General features: G+C 39.3%; 1 protein-coding gene across 2 annotated transcripts in view; it reads left to right on the top strand.

Moving 5' to 3' along the window:
• The window catches only part of LOC139759807 (KICSTOR subunit 2-like), a 100,780-nt gene that overhangs the window by 66,066 nt on the left and 17,675 nt on the right, over positions 1-17,039 (top strand). For both annotated transcript variants that reach the window (XM_071682283.1, XM_071682284.1), the window contains exons 6-9: positions 5,310-5,448; positions 7,901-8,100; positions 11,117-11,279; positions 13,304-13,405. In XM_071682283.1, coding sequence (XP_071538384.1) covers positions 5,310-5,448; positions 7,901-8,100; positions 11,117-11,279; positions 13,304-13,405 — 604 coding nt within the window. The remainder of the gene's footprint in view (positions 1-5,309; positions 5,449-7,900; positions 8,101-11,116; positions 11,280-13,303; positions 13,406-17,039) is intronic.

The following is a 17,039-nucleotide window of genomic DNA, read 5'->3' as shown; positions in this document are numbered from 1 at the left end:
TCACACCACACATTGTCCTCAAACATCTCATTTCCAGCACATCCATCCTCCTATGCACAACTCTATCCATAGCCCATGCCTCGCAACCATACAACATTGTTGGAACCACTATTCCTTCAAACATACCCATTTTTGCTTTCCGAGATAATGTTCTCGACTTCCACACATTCTTCAAGGCTCCCAGAATTTTCGCCCCCTCCCCCACCCTATAATCCACTTCCGCTTCCATGGTTCCATCCACTGTCAGATCCACTCCCAGATATCTAAAACACTTTACTTCCTCCAGTTTTTCTCCATTCAAACTTACCTCCCAATTGACTTGACCCTCAACCCTACTGTACCAAATAACCTTGCTCTTATTCACATTTACTCTTAACTTTCTTCTTTCACACACTTTACCAAACTCAGTCACCAGCTTCTGCAGTTTTTCATGTGGGAATTATGTACATGTGTATATATGTATATATCTCTGTATGTATATATATGTATATGTTGAGATGTGTAGGTATGTATATGTGCTGTGTGTGGACATGTATGGATATGCATGTGTATGTGGGTGGGTTGGGCCATTCTGTCATCTGTTTCCTTGCGCTACCTTGCTAACGTCGGAGACAGCGACAAAGTATGATAAATAAGATAGATAGATATATATAGAAGGTGCAAGAGGTGAAAAAGAGGGCAAATGAGAGTTGGGGTGAGAGAGTATCATTAAATTTTAGGGAGAATAAAAAGATGTTTTGGAAGGAGGTAAATAAAGTGCATAAGACTAGGGAACAAATGGGAACTTCAGTGAAGGGTGCTAATGGGGAGGTGATAACAAGTAGTGGTGATGTGAGAAGGAGATGGAGTGAGTATTTTGAAGGTTTGTTGAATGTGTTTGATGATAGAGTGGCAGATATAGGGTGTTTTGGTCGAGGTAGTGTCAAACTGAGAGGGTTAGGGAGGATGATTTGGTAAACAGAGAAGAGGTAGTAAAAGCTTTGCGGAAGATGAAAGCAGGCAAGGCAGTGGGTTTGGATGGTATTGCAGTGGAATTTATTAAAAAAGGGGCTGACTGTATTGTTGATTGGTTGGTAAGGTTATTTAATGTATGTATGATTCATGGTGAGGTGCCTAAGGATTGGCGGAATGCTTGCATAGTGCCATTGTACAAAGGCAAAGGGGATAAGAGTGAGTGCTCAAATTACAGAGGTATAAGTTTGTTGAGTATTCTTGGGAAATTATATGAGAGGGTATTGATTGAGAGGGTGAAGGCATGTACAGAGCATCAGATTGGGAAAGAGCAGTGTGGTTTCAGAAGTGGTAGAGGATGTGTGGATCAGGTGTTTGCTTTGAAGAATGTATGTGAGAAATACTTAGAAAAGCAAATGGATTTGTATGTAGCATTTATGGATCTGGAGAAGGCATATGATAGAGCTGATAGAGATGTTCTGTGGAAGGTATTGAGAATATATGGTGTGGGAGGCAAGTTCTTAGAAGCAGTGAAAAGTTTTTATTGAGGATGTAAGGCATGTGTACATGTAGAAAGAGAGGAAAGTGATTGGTTCTCAGTGAATTTAGGTTTGTGGCAGGGGTGTGTGATGTCTCCATGGTTGTTTAATTTGTTTATGGATGGGGTTGTTAGGGAGGTGAATGCAAGAGTTTTGGAAAGAGAGGCAAGTATGCAGTCTGTTGTGGATGAGAGAGCCTGGGAAGTGAATCAGTTGTTGTTCGCTGATGATACAGCGCTGGTGGCTGATTCAAGTGAGAAACTACAGAAGCTGGTGACTGAGTTTGGTAAAGTGTGTGAAAGAAGAAAGTTGTGAGTAAACGTGAATAAGAGTAAGGTTATTAGGTACAGTAGGGTTGAGGGTCAAGTCAATTGGGAGGTAAGTTTGAATGGAGAAAAACTGGAGGAAGTAAAGTGTTTTAGATGTCTGGGAGTGGATTTTGCAGCAGATGGAACCATGAAAGCGTAAGTGAATCATAGGGTGGGGGAGGGGGCAAAAATTCTGGGAGCCTTGAAGAATGTGTGGAAGTCGAGAACATTATCTCTGAAAACAAAAATGGGTATGTTTGAAGGAATAGTGGTTCCAACAATGTTGTTTGGTCGCAAGGCGTGGGCTATGGATAGAGTTGTGCGCAGGAGGGTGGATGTGCTGGAAATGAGATGTTCGAGGACTATACGTGGTGTGAGGTGGTTTGATCGAGTAAGTAATAATAGTGTAAGAGAGATATGTGGTAATAAAAAGAGTGTGGTTGAGAGAGCAGAAGAGGGTGTTTTGAAATGGTTTGGTCACATGGAGAGAATGAGTGAGGAAAGATTGACCAAGGGGATATATGTGTCAGAGGTGGAGGGAACGAGGAGAAGTGGGAGACCAGATTGGAGGTGGAAAGATGGAGTGAAAAAGATTTTGAGTGATCGGGGCCTGAACATGCAGGAGGGTGAAAGCCGTGCAAGGAATAGAGTGAATTGGAACGATATTGTATACCGGGGTGGATGTGCTGTCAATGGATTGAACTAGGGCATGTGAAGCGTCTGGGGTAAACCATGGAAAGTTCTGTGGGGCCTGGATGTGGAAAGGGACCTGAGGTTTCAGTGCATTATTATATGACAGCTAGAGACTGAGTGTGAACGAATGGGGCCTTTGTTGTCTTTTCCTAGTGGTACCCCGCACACATGAGGGGGAGGGTGTTGTTATTTCATGTGTGGTGGGGTGGCGATAGGAATGAATAAAGGCAGACAGTATGAATTATGTACATGGGTATATATGTATATGTCTGTGTGGCTGTATATATGTATACATTGAGATGTATAGGTATGTATATTTACGTGTATGGACGTGTATGTATATACATGTTTAGGTGGGTGGGTTGGGCCATTCTTTTGTCTGTTTCCTTGTGCTACCTCGCTAACATGGGAGACAGCAACAAAGCAAAATAAATAAATATATATTTAATTGGTGCCTGAGGATTGGCTGAATGCTTTTATAGTGCCACTGGACAAAGGCAAAGGGGATAAAAGTGAGTGCTCAAATTACATAGGTATAAGTTTGTTGAGTATTCCTGGGAAATTATATAGGAGGGTATCGATTGAGAGGGTGAAGGCATGTACAGAGCATCAGATTGGAGAAGAGCAGTGTGGTTTCAGAAGTGGTAGAGGATGAGTGGATCAGGTGTTTGCTTTGAAGAATGTATGTGAGAAATACTTAGAAAAGCAATTGGATTTGTATGGAGCATTTATGGATCTGGAGAAGGCATATGATAGAGTTGATAGAGTTGCTATGTGGAAGGTATTAAGAATATATGGTGTGGGAGGTAAGTTGTTTGAAGCAGTGAAAAGTTTTTATCAAGGATGTAAGGCATGTGTACTTGTAGAAAGAGAGGAAAGTGATTGGTTCTCAGTGAATGTTGGTTTGCGGCAGGGGTGCATAATGTTTCCATGGTTGTTTAATTTGTTAATGGATGGGGTTGTTAGGGAGGCGAATGCAAGAGTTTTGGAAAGAGTGGCAGGTATCCCGTCTGTTGTAGATGAGAGAGCTTGGGAAGTGAATCAGTTCTTATTCGCTGATGATACAGCGCTGGTGGCTGATTCAGGTGAGAAACTGCAGAAGCTGGTGACTGAGTTTGGTAAAGTGTGTGAAAGAATAAAGCTGAAGGTAAATGTGAATAAGAGCAAGGTTATTAGGTACAGTAGGATTGAGGGACAAATCAGTTGGGAGGTAAGTTTGAATGGAGAAAAAGTGGAGGAAGTGAAGTGGATTTGGCAGAGGATGGAACCATGGAAGCAGAAGTGAATCAGGATGGGGATGGGACGAAAGTTCTGGGAGGGTTGGAAAATGTGTGGACATCGAGAACGTTATCTTGAAAAGCTAAAATGGGTATGTTTGAAGGAATAGTGGTTCCAACAATGTTATATGGTTGCGAAGCATGGGCTATAGATATAGTTGTGCGGAGTAGGGTGAATGTGCTGGAAATGAGATGTTTGAGGACAATATGTGGTGTGAGATTGTTTAATTGAGTAAGTAATGAAAGGGTAAGAGAGATGTGTGGTAATAAAAAGTGTGGTTGAGAGAGCAGAAGAGGGTGTTTTGAAATGGTTTGGTCACATGGAGAGAATGAGTGAGGAAAGATTGGGAAAGAGAATATATGTGTCTGAGGTGGAGGGAACGAGAAGTGAGAGACCAAATTGGAGGTGGAAAGATGGAGTGAAAAAGATTTTGAGTCATCGGGGCCTGAACATGCCGGAGGGTGAAAGGCGTGCAAGGAATAGCGTAAATTGGAACAACGTGGTATACCAGGGTCGACTAGCTGTCAATGGATTAAACCAGGGCATGTGAAGTGTCTGGGGTAAACCATAGAAAGTTTTGTAGGGCCTGGATGTGGAAAGAGAGCTGTGATTTCGGTGCATTATACATGACAGCTAGAGACTGAGTGTGAACAAATTTGGCCTTTGTTGTTTTTTCCTAGCGCTACCTCGCACACATGAGGGTGGAGGGGGCTGTCATTTTACGTGTGGCGGGGTGGCAACGCGAATGAATAAGGGCAGACAGTATGAATTGTGTACATTTGTATATGTGTATATGTCTGTGTGTGTATATATATGTATACATTGAGATGTATAGGTATGTATATGTGCGAGTGTGGATGTGTATGTATATACATGTGTATGTGGGTGGGTGGGTTGGGCCATTCTTTCGTCTGGTTCCTTGGGCTAGCTCACTAACATGGGAGACAGTGACAAAGTATATTAGATAAAACAAATAAAAATATATATGTGTGTATGTGACCAGATGTTTCTTTCTTCATCTGTTTCCAGGCACTACCTCGCAAATGTAGGAAATGGCAGTCAAGTGTGAAAAAAATAGACACTGTATAGGAATGAAACTTTCTCGTTAAGTAGTGTCTTTTGAATGTTTGTACTTGTGGCAGAAAATTCAGTACTGGTATGTAGTTTATACCAAATGAAAATTCCAGTAGTTTGTGAAAGATACTCTTCAAGTGAGAGAAGGGATGAGGTACTAACTTAGCATCGGGTATTTTACATGCAGATGCTTAAATGAATGTCTGATACTAGCACTAGTGTTAAGAAAAACAGAGAAATATAGATTGATATTTGCAGAGGAAGAGGCTGAGAGGATTTCTTTTTTTTTTTCCATTAAGGCTTAGTTGTGTGTCCTTGATGATACTTCATTAAGACAGGAGAATGAAAATGGTTAAGAAAACTATCATCTGTGTATTCAGTGTCTAAATAACTGTAAATATGGTACAGTATACAGACCACCTTCACTATTTATATTCATTCCATTGGAAAACTCTTCATTTTCCAGGTATGAGTGTGATATCCTGATACATTTACTGAGAAGTCAAATAGAAATGCAGTTCTGGCGTTTCCTTCCTTCTTTACTACATCTTCATGATGCTCATTCAAAGCTGAACAGTTGGCATGCTGTTGTTCAGTCAAAGGAGGTAGGAGATTGATGGAACATTTAAATATGCAGGAAATTTTAGTACTTGAAATGGTTTATTAGATTGAAAAGTATATGTAGACTAGCTTTTCTGAGGACTTCTGACCAATGCTGGAGCTTTTATCTTAAAGTGAAGACGAAGTTTCTGTGTAATTTAGTTACATGAATAATCATGGTCGCCATTAAATCAGTACTATAAGAAAAGTGAAGTGAAATTTCCTTAGCCATTGTACCACTGAAGTTTCATTAAGTAGCTTAGTACAGATTTTCTCAAACTCCACATTGTTCCTCAGAAATTGCAGTTTCCCTTTTCTTAAGCCCATTATAGTGAATAGGTGAGCATTAACTAATGGTTTTTGTCTGTTCCCATTTGAACCCTGTTAATTGTGCATCCACTAATAAATTTTAGATCTATAGATGAATAGTATTTATGTTTCTACTTGTGAGAACAAGCTTATTGCATGCCCTTACCACTAGCTATGCCATGCAAAACTCAGCGAGTCACTGGATCACATCTCTATATGGGCATTAGCAACTTAATAGTGAACCATTATGATGCCTATTTCTTTTCTTGCATTATTAAGTTCTGGGACTCAGCTTTTTTATGCTTTTCCCAAAAACTATGACCAACCCTATTTAGAAGGCAAAAATTCTTAGATTATTTTACACTTGGTTCACTCACTTTCTCTTGCCCTTTTTAAGGTTTCATTTACAGTTTTAGTAAGGACTTCTTTCAATAAGTTAAGGCTTTATTTTAAGAAAAATAAGATTATACTAGTAATCATACCACCTCCATTCCTGACAGATCATATGCAGATAGTGACATGGAATGTCAAAAATAAGGTGTCACTGTTCCCAATACCAGACATTGATGTTGTCCTCTTTAGCCATTGCTTCCAAGTCTTGCTGCAGCCAGGCATTCAAGCACTTTAACTACATTGTAAATCAATTGGGCAGGTTGAATGTTTGATTACATCCTGCCTTTATATTTCTTTACAGATTTACTTGTTTATTGATTTTTTATATTGTTATAATAATTGTTTTTTCAGTTAGTAAAAGCTGAGCATAGGCTCTTCTTGTAATCATTCTTGTGCATCTCTGTCAGTTTATTGAAAGCTGTCATTTGCTGGTTTATAAGTATCATTAGGAAGCAGTACATCTTTTGAGAATGACATGAAAACTACTTGGTCAAGATGTAGACAAGTTATCTGGAGCTTAAAATGAAACCTATGTTGTACACCCAGAGAATGGGTTGTAATAAGACAAGCCCATGCCAAGTTTGGACTTGGTGAATCTTTAACAACAATAGTAGCTCTGCCTGCACCAGCATATCAGTCATTGACATGTCTGTTCTAGTTTCATTCTCTATCTCCACATTATGAATATTCATTTTTATTGTAAGAAAAAGGGAAAACATAAAAATAGATATGGGACCTCGTAAGTGTAGAATCCCTCCTTGTATTATTCTCTCTCTATCTCCATATTATAAATATCCATTTTTATCATGAGGAAAAGGGAAAACATGAAAATAGATATGGGACCTCATAAGAGTAGAATCCCTCCCTGTATTGCACATTTGTACCAAAAGGTAAGAACAAATACTTATATGTTCATGTTTCTTCCACAAAACATACATGGATTTTCCCATTAGTTAATGATAGCACCGTTTTTTTCTTCCTTGTATTTGTAGCATTCACTGTCTGTTTTTTGTCATGTATTCTTAACATCATTCCCAAGTTTCTGAAGTAACTCGCACTTTATAGTTTTTTCATTTAAACCGACATTGCACTGTTAACCTCCCCATTTTGAGACACAAGAACTTCAGATTTCTGAGTATTATAGTCTTTTAGCATGCTCTATAGAGTTCACCAAAATGGGTGATTGTTTTACATGATATCATCTGTATCAGATGAGATAAATAGCATCATCTGCATATAACAACATTTGCAGTTTCCATTTTTTAGCTTGCCTTGTACTTTATCTATAAAATTGACAAACAATCACTGAAAATACTTAACTCTTGTACTTTTCCACATTTATTGCAGACCACTCACTCTTACTTTTTGCTCTTACAATTGTATTACATCCTCATTGTAAACTGAACAATGTTGATTAGCTATCTCTGTATACCAAACATCATTAGAAGTTACTGAATCTTATTTTGTTGTGAACATTCACTTATCCTGTAAACATATTTTTCCACCACATGGCTCAATGCAAAAACTTCACATGCTGTTTCTTTTCTTTCATTAACTAATTCCCTCTCATCATCCATGATTATTTTAAAGGTTTCTGCAGCATTTTCACATAGTCACTTTACTGTTCACTATATCAGTTGTGCCAAAGGGTTTATTTCTAAGCTCTTTTTCATTTATTTAGTATGATTTCAAAAGAGAAAATATCATTATGCTGTTATCTGCATTTATGTTATAAACAAAGTGATTTGCTTACAGACAAAGAAGTATGGATTTGGATCAAGTTTCTTGAAGTCCTCTCCACTCCCTGCTTTATACCAGTGGTTTTGGCAAGCAAAAGCAGCTTTTGTCTCCAAATTTTCCCTGTACTTCCATGAGACATTGGCAGCACAAAGTTCATCAGCAGAAATGAAGACTCTTATCTCCAGACAGGGACAAGCTTGTGATTATGTTGCAAAGTGAGTTGCTTTGATACTCTCTAATTGCATCATGCTCTTGTCTGAACCTGTTATGATAGGTTATTTATTGCCATTATTGCAACCACAGTAATTTTGATAAAAAGTATTGATGCTGATAGTACTGCTGTAAGAGAAAAAATTTTCTTTTTTCTTTCTTTTCTCATCTTTCTAGATCCCATACCAATGTTTGGCATGGAGCTGACATAGTTTGTATCCCAGATTTATAGCTGACAGTACACAAGGGAGTGATATGGCTGGCATTATGTCATATTTGCATTTTATTCTAGGCATATAGATAGACACAGTACATATTTATAGCTAAGTGAAATGGGATCACATGTTTGAAGGTATGCATAAGCAAGACTTGACCCACAGTCTCAAACTTAGTAATAGTGTGCTTTAACCATTCGTTTGCTGTGCTTCATGCCTATGGCAGTGCACATCAAGGCATGTATAAGTATTATTTACTTTAGAATTCTGAGTTATTATGCTTGATACTTGTTATGCTATAATTTTTTGATATATGTTGAGGTGGATGCACATGAGAAATTCATTATTTGGGAGAGAGTTAATGATACAGAAGTGTTGTTTGCTGAGAGTGAAGAGGAGTTGCAGAAGGTTGTAAGTGTATTTTATGATGTATGTAAGCATAGACAATTGAGAGTAGATGCAAATGAAAATAAAGTTATGGTATTTGAAAAGAAACTTAGTGAAAGTATAGATTTTACAAAGCCCTATAGAGTGAAAGAAGAAAGTGTACTAAACCATGTTATGGATGTGGGAGGAGAAAGACTTGATGAAGTTAGACAATTTAAGTTGGTGGGCAGCCAGCGACCACTTAGGTATATTACCAGTACAACCCACCTGGTTATCAGGAGGGTTATTGATGACTATGTAGTGAGCCAGCACTTCAGTGGTTGTTGTCAGGTTGCACTTTGCTGACCCAGGTAGCTGTCTTCCTTTCTTCCTCACCCACACAGCTCATTCTTCATAACTCTATATAATCCTGTGGTGAGCACATTGCGCTAGCTCTGCCTTTTGGCAAAATGGTAGGAACAATAGATAGAAGTAGTAGGTACGAACATTTAGGTTGGAGCTTTAGGTAGAAGCAGTAGGTAGGAACATTAGGGAGGAGGATTAGGGAGAAGTGCTCAGTAGGAACATTAGGTAGGAGCTTTTGCAAACACCATGCAAGACTTGCCCTTTACCAGTAGTCTGTTAAGGATGAGGCACTAAAAGCAAAGTAGTGGCACTGAAACTCACTAGGTATGAAGACTATTGCCGTGGCCACTTCCTTGAGGGAGATTCCGAAGGGAACAGGTGTCAAAAGTGTAGATAGATCGATAGATCTTGGCTAAAATTTGGTCTTATGAAAGGAGAGAGCAGTACAGGATAGAAGAGTCATTAAGTCCCCTAGTAGATTGATGAAGGATGGAGGTGTAAGTATTGAAGTGAAGAAAGGATTAAAAGACAGTATAGTCCTCTCAACCCTAACTTATGCAGCTGAAGCATGGACATGGAATGAGTCATAGAGATCAAGAATCCAGGCTATGGAAATGAGCTATTTGAAAGGAACATGTGGTATTACTAGATGGAATGAAGAAAGAAATGAGGGGGGAGGAGGCATATGAAAGATGTGGTATGGCAGGGAATGCAAATGAAATTAATTGTGGAGTGGGTGAAAGGTAATACTTTGAGTGGATGTGGGCTTGTGGAAAGAATGTAAGATTGGGAGTTTACAAGGAGAGCATATGATAGTACAATTAAGAGGGTTGGTGTGAGAGGAAGACCTTATGTAACGTAGGGAAAATGAGTTGAAGAGTACTGGAGGGAGAGAAATGGTGGATAATGCATCGAATAGTGCATGCAAGGAAAGCTTGTAAGTACAAGGGTAGGTGGAGACTCTTTTGCTGTGGCCACCACTTTGATGGGAGTTGCTAGAGGGATTGAGCATCTGAGATATAGATAGATAGATAGGTAGATAGGGTGTACTCATTTATCAACAAGAATGCTTTAAAGGCCAAGAGCTGAATCCCAACAAATGAAGATAATCAAGTATATTGAAAATTATTGCAACTTCATAAATACAGATGACTATCATTTTTTTCCATATATTTCTGTATATTGAATAATACCTAATAGTATATTGTGAATTATGTATATGTAATGATGACCCAGTGTAGAAATCTTTACCAAGACTTTTGATAAGGAAACTGGGACAAAAATGGTCTTATTGAGAAAGATAATGCAATAATGTCTGTAGATTTCTGGTGATAGTTTATGGTTTAAGGACGTTTTATATTCCAACTTATATATGATGAATGATGACAGGAAAAATATTGATCATGGTTTGATAATACTGCATGTAGGTAGGTGGTAGGTAGCCAATGGCTAGGGAGATATATTACCGGTATTACCCTCCTTTGTATCGGGATGCTTAGTGATGGTTGTGTAGTGAGCCAGCACTTCAGTGGTTGTCAAGTTGCACTCTTCTGACCCAGTGGCTGTCTTTTCTTTCTGCCTCACCCACACATGGACTTCTGGTATTCTGCCCACAAGCATACAATCTCTTCTTGTCATACATAACATTTGAGAACACTTAACTCACATAGATCATTCTTCGTAAATTTAGATTTTCTATGGATGAGCACTGTGTGGTCCAGCCTTTAGGCAGAATGATAAGAGGAATAGATAGAAACAGTAATTAGGAACATTTAGGCAGGAGCAATAGGGAGAAGTAGTTGGTAGTAACAGGCAGGAGCATTAGGTATAAGTTTTCAGTAGGAACATTAGATAGTAGCATCTGCAAACATTGCATTAAAGTTGCCCTCTGCCAATGGCCTGTTAAGTCAAGGCACTAAAGGCTAAGAAGTGGCTCTGGAAACTATTATTGTGGCCACCCTCTTGAGGAAGTTCCATATGGGAACAGGCATCAGAGATTAGACAGACATGTAGATAGATGATAATACTGTTGCAAACTTATAAATTTATTGATTGTTAATTCTTTTACTTCTAGAATTCAGAGTTTCCAGCGGAGGAGTGATGCTGTGAGTGTGTGTCTAGTTTTTGAAGCTGCTGGAGTTGAAAACTATCAGGGTGCAGGCTACCATCATCCAGCAGAGTCAGTGCCCTCTCCTAAGGGCTTAGATAGCTACCCAGCTATTTTCACATATCCTTCAGTAAGTTTTATTTGAAATCCTTTACAATATAAGTAATGCTTATTGATTCAGCACAGATATCACAAATTAACCATATCCTAACCGCCAGAGGGAATATCTGTGCAAAGAGCATAATTTCATAATTATTTACAATTGTTTTTCAGTTACATTTAACTCCATACCAATTTTTATGAAGTAGATTAGATGCATACAACATCACATTTCACTTACACAATTGATTATTTTATGTCCAGTGTGTTGAACTGAATAAGGCTTCATCACCAATATAAGCATTTCTTAACTTTCATTTTACACACCTGTTGATTCATGAGGTGAGACTGATGTTTCCATTTACACCTCCACATGTACCCACTTTCTCTTTCTCATCAACATTGAAACATTGGAAGATAAGATAATCAGAGCAGTAATCAGCCAAGTGAAAATTCAGTTCCAGGAGCAGAGGGAATCCCAGCCATATTCCTCAAAAAGACAGAAACAGCAGTAGTGAAACCAGTGATGTTATTATTGAGGCAAAGTTTGGATGAAAAAGGAATTGCAGAATTTACAAGTTGGCATATGTAACATCAGTATTCAAAGGGTGATGCATACTAATACCTTAACAATATGGACCAGTTAGCTTGATGTTGCATGTAATAAAAATCTTTAAAAAGTGACAGAACAACAGATATTAAATCATCTAAGCAAGAACAGGCCAACGTGGATCTGTGCCAATAAAAAGCATGGAAACCCAATTATTAGCCTATTACAGTGACATGTAATATTGAAAGGTTAATCCAAGGAAAAAGAATGGACACTATTTTTCTTGACCTTGAGAAAGTATTTGATACTTGAACCACAGAAATTTGCTTGAGAAAGTAGTTAAAGAAAACACTAAGGGTAAGACAGAAAGATAGCTGAAAGAGTTTATAACTGATAAAGTTCAAAGTGGTAGCAAATGGAACCATGTCTGTGGAGGATGTTCCTTGTGGGGTACCACAGGGAATGATATTAGCCTCTGTACTCTTTATGTTGATATCAGACATTAACATTGAAATAAAGGAAACCATGATGAGGAGCTGTGCTGACAATACCAGAGTGAGCAAAATGATTGATCGGATCAGAGCCTAATCAAAAAGAAAAGCAAAAAGACTTAGACAGTTTGCAAATGGACAGAAATCATTCTGATGGACTTTAATGAATACTACCCAAATTTTCCCTTTGCATCATGATAGAGGACAAAAGGTGGCAGTAGCTTTGGGGGTCGAGGAGAAAGAATACATCTTACATATTCCCTATTTGTTGTAAAAGACAATTAAAAAGGGACAGGAGCAGGGGCTGGAAACCCTTTCCTCCTTTTAGTTTTTTATGTCTAAAAGTTGGAATCGAAAAAGAAGCCAAGCAAGGAGTGCCCATCCTTCTTGAAGGCTTAGTGTCTAGTTGTGTGTGGATGTAACCAAGATAAGAAGGGAGAGCTAGATAATATTTTTGAGGAAAGAGATATAAATGTTCTACCTCTGAGCATACCAGAGCTATAGAGGACAGGGGAGAATGGTTTAGGAATGCATTAAGAGTCAGGGGTTAGTTAGGACTCATGGGTTAGTGTGAAGGCAAGGACTAAGGAATAGGGAGCGCAACTAGTGAAGGAGTTATGGAAATGTGTGAAAGTATAGGGAAAGACAATGGTAAGGTGGAAGAATAGAATGGGCAGATACTTGCATGAAAATGCTATGTTGGTGGGATCTGAGATATGTAGAGATGGTGTGTGACATTTTAGCATAAGCCATCATGCTGTACATAAGGTAATTTGTAATTATTTACTAACAGGAATAGTTATCATGAAATGGTGATGGAAACCAAAAGATGAAAAGACTGTGCACTACTTTGTAAGAACGAGTCAAATTACAGTGAAGACTCTTGAATACACGGTGATAAGAATAAAGATTTTCCTGCTAGCTTACTGATGATGATTAGTTATAAGATATCTTACAAAAACAGTGTGCAGTTAATATCTCCTCCTAACATTGCATCACTCTAATCTCTTTCAGACAAAGCCATTGGACCGTTGGCCAAGTATTGTTATGCGTGTTTCAGATCGCAGCAATGACCATGCATTACTGGACCGTGTTGTGCACTTTTTTGATCAACAGGTTAGTAAAGTACTGGTAATTATGTATATTATTCTTATACTTTATCACCCTTTCCTGCATTAGTGAGGTAGCAACAGGAAAGTGCAATAACCTCTCCTCGTCATCTACTGATAGGTCTTTCTGGTCTTCAGCTAAGGGCATCTCTAATAACATTTTTTGTTCTACCTTCCCTTCACTTTTCTACTCTAACGGTACTATAGCTGTCTCCCCTAAAACAAAGCAACTCTCTTTGGTTCTTGTTTTTCCTCTAATTCTACCTTGGATGACTCATACATTCATTCACCCCCCTGATGCTCCTCGAATACCCCTTCCCGTAATCTCTTTGAAGAGTCCAAAAAGTGCTTCTTTCCCTGGACACAAGCAAGGCTTATGGTCCTGATGGTGTCCATCCCCATGTACTGAAAGAGTGTGACTCTGAACTTGTGCTTGTGCTTGCTTATCTGTTCCATTTCTGTTTAAAAACCAAAACTTTTCCTTCCCCTTGGAAGTGCGCATTCATTAATCCCACCCCTAAGAAGAGTGACCATTCTGACCCCTATAACTATCATCCTGTTGCTTTGACATCTACCATTTCCAGAGTCTTTGAATCCCTCCTCAACTCCCATATCCTTAAACACCTTGAAAAATCAGTCTTCTGTAAGGTGAGATCCACTGGTGATATTTTTTCCTATCTTACGAATATCTGATCATCATCCTAAAAGATTTTGGGAGTCGTGTGCTGTTGCCCTTGAGATATCTAAAGCTTTTGATGGATTATGGCATTGGGATCTCATCTCTAAGCTCTCCTCTTTTGGCTTCCCTTCCTCACTTTGCTCCTTCATATTCAGCTTCCTCTCTTACCAATCTATCTCTGTGGTTATTGATGGATCAGCCTCCCCTCTTTTCTCCATCAACATTAGTGTCCCTCAAGGTTCTTTCCTGTCCCCTACACTTTTTCTCCTTTTTTTCAACCATTTCCTCCCCAAATGATAAAATGCACTCATACACTGACAGCTTAACACTGCATTCATTCACATCCTTCAATTCTGCTCTCTCTCCTCTCACTCAGTCTGCATCTCACCTGACACAGCTTCATCAATACACTCAGACTTGGACAGGATATCTCAGTCAAGTACTCAGAATATTGTTAAGTTTAATGCCTCCAATCCCTTGACAGTTCTATTATTCCACCTCTTGACTCAATAAACATACTTGGTATGACTGTAACATCCACTCTTTCTTGGAAACCCCATGTTACAGGAATAGCTAAGTTTGTCTTTAAGAAACTTGGTGTCCTGTTTAGATGTCTAAACTTTTTTTGAACAGTTTCTTTGTTTATACAGGGGATTAAATCATCCTTGTATAGAATACTGCTTTCACTTTTTAGGGTGGTTCTAGCTCTGCATCCTTACTTGTCAGAGTTGTTTCAAAAGTGGTTCGCCTTATAAACTGTCCCAGGCTAACATTCAAAACTTGATCCCTTGCCCTATGCCACAGTGTTGGTTCACTTTTCCTTTTCTATAGGTATTACTTTGGTTTTTGCTCCTGAGAGCTGACTGCTTTAGTGCCCACACCACTAACTCTGTCACACAATACTCATATACACATATATATACATAAACACCCATATACGCACATATGAATACATAAACATATCACCATATGCATACATATACATAAACATACATAGACATACTCATATATACACATGCATATATTCATACTTGCTTGCCTTTATCCATTCCTGTCGTTTCCCTTCCCCACAGGAAACAGCATTGCGACCCCCCCTTCAGGAAGCTAGTGCCAGGAAGACAGACAAAGAAAGGCTACATTCATTCACACTCAGTCATTAGCTGTCATGTGTAATGCACTGAAACTGCAGCTTCCTCTCCACATCCAGGCCCCACAGACCTCTCCATGGTCTACCCCAGACACTTCACATGCCCTGGTTCAGTCCAGTGACAGCACACTGACCCCAGTATACCACATCATTCTAATTCACTCTATTCCTTGCCTGCCTCTCACCCTCCTGTAAGTTCAGGCCCCGATCGCTCAAATTCTTTTTCACTCCATCCTTCCGCCTCCAATTAGGTCTCCCACTTCTCCTTGTTCCTTCCACCTCTGATGCATGTATCCTCTTTGTCAATGTTTCCTCACTCATTCTCTCATTATGTCCAGGACATTTCAACACACCCTCTGCTCTCTCAGCCAGACTCTTTCTATTCCCACACATCTCTCTTACCCTTTTGTCAATGTTTCCTCACTCATTCTCTCATTATGTCCAGGACATTTCAACACACCCTCTGCTCTCTCAGCCAGACTCTTTCTATTCCCACACATCTCTCTTACCCTTTTGTCAATGTTTCCTCACTCATTCTATCATTATGTCCAGGACATTTCAACACACCCTCTGCTCTCTCAGCCAGACTCTTTCTATTCCCACACATCTCTCTTACCCTTTTGTCAATGTTTCCTCACTCATTCTCTCATTATGTCCAGGACATTTCAACACACCCTCTGCTCTCTCAGCCAGACTCTTTCTATTCCCACACATCTCTCTTACCCTTTCATTACTTACTCGATCAAGCCACCTCACACCACATATTGTCCCCAGACATTTCATTTCCAACATACCCGTCCTCCTCCATACAAACTTATCAAATAACCCATGTGTCACATCCATATCATATTGTAGGAACTACCATTCCTTCAAACATACCCATTTTTGCTCTTTGAGATAACGTTTTCTCCTTCCACACATTCTTCATCACTCCCAGAACCTTCGGCCCCTCCCCCACCCTGTGACTCACTTCTGCTTCCATGGTTCCATCTGCTGCTAAGTCCACTCCCAGATATCTAAAACACTTCACTTCCTCCAGTTTTTCTCCATTCAAACTTACATCCCAATTCATTTGTCCCTCATCCCTACTGAACATAATAACCTTGCTCTTATTCGCATTTACTCAACTTTCTCCTTTCACACACCTTTCCAAACTCAGTCACCAACTTCTTTAGTTTCCCTCATGAATCAGCCACTAGAGCTGTATCATTGGCAAACAACAACAAACTCACTTCCCAGGCCCTCTCATCCCCAACAGACTGCATACTCGTGCCTCTCTCCAAAACTCTTGCATTTTCCTCCCTAATCACCCTATCCATAAACAAATTAAACAACCATGGAGACATCTCACACCTGTGCCACAGACCAACATTTACTGGGAACCAATCACTCCTCTCTTCCTACTTGTACACATGCCTTACATCCTTGGTAAAAACTTTTCACTGCTTCTAACACCTTACTTCCCTCACCATATACTTTGAAAACCTTCCACAAAGCATATCTGTCAACCCTATCATATGCCTTCTCCAGATCCTTGAATGCTATATACAAATCCATCTGTTTCCCAAAGTATTTCTCACATACATTCTTCAAAGCAAACACCTGATCCACAGATCCTCTACCACTTTGGAAACCACACTACTCTTCCCCAATCTGATGCTCTGTACATGCCTTAACCCTCTCAATCAGTACCTTCCCATATAATTTCCCAGGAATGCTCTACAAACTCATGCCTCTGTAGTTTGAACACTCACTTTTATCCCCTTTGCCTTTGTACAGTGGCACTATGGCTGCATTCCGCCAATCCTCAGGCAC

This window comes from Panulirus ornatus, chromosome 34 (assembly GCF_036320965.1).
Source record: "Panulirus ornatus isolate Po-2019 chromosome 34, ASM3632096v1, whole genome shotgun sequence".
NCBI lineage: Eukaryota > Metazoa > Arthropoda > Malacostraca > Decapoda > Palinuridae > Panulirus > Panulirus ornatus.
The sequence above is the reverse complement of the archived record's forward strand: the minus strand, read 5'-3'. Positions and strand labels throughout refer to the sequence as shown.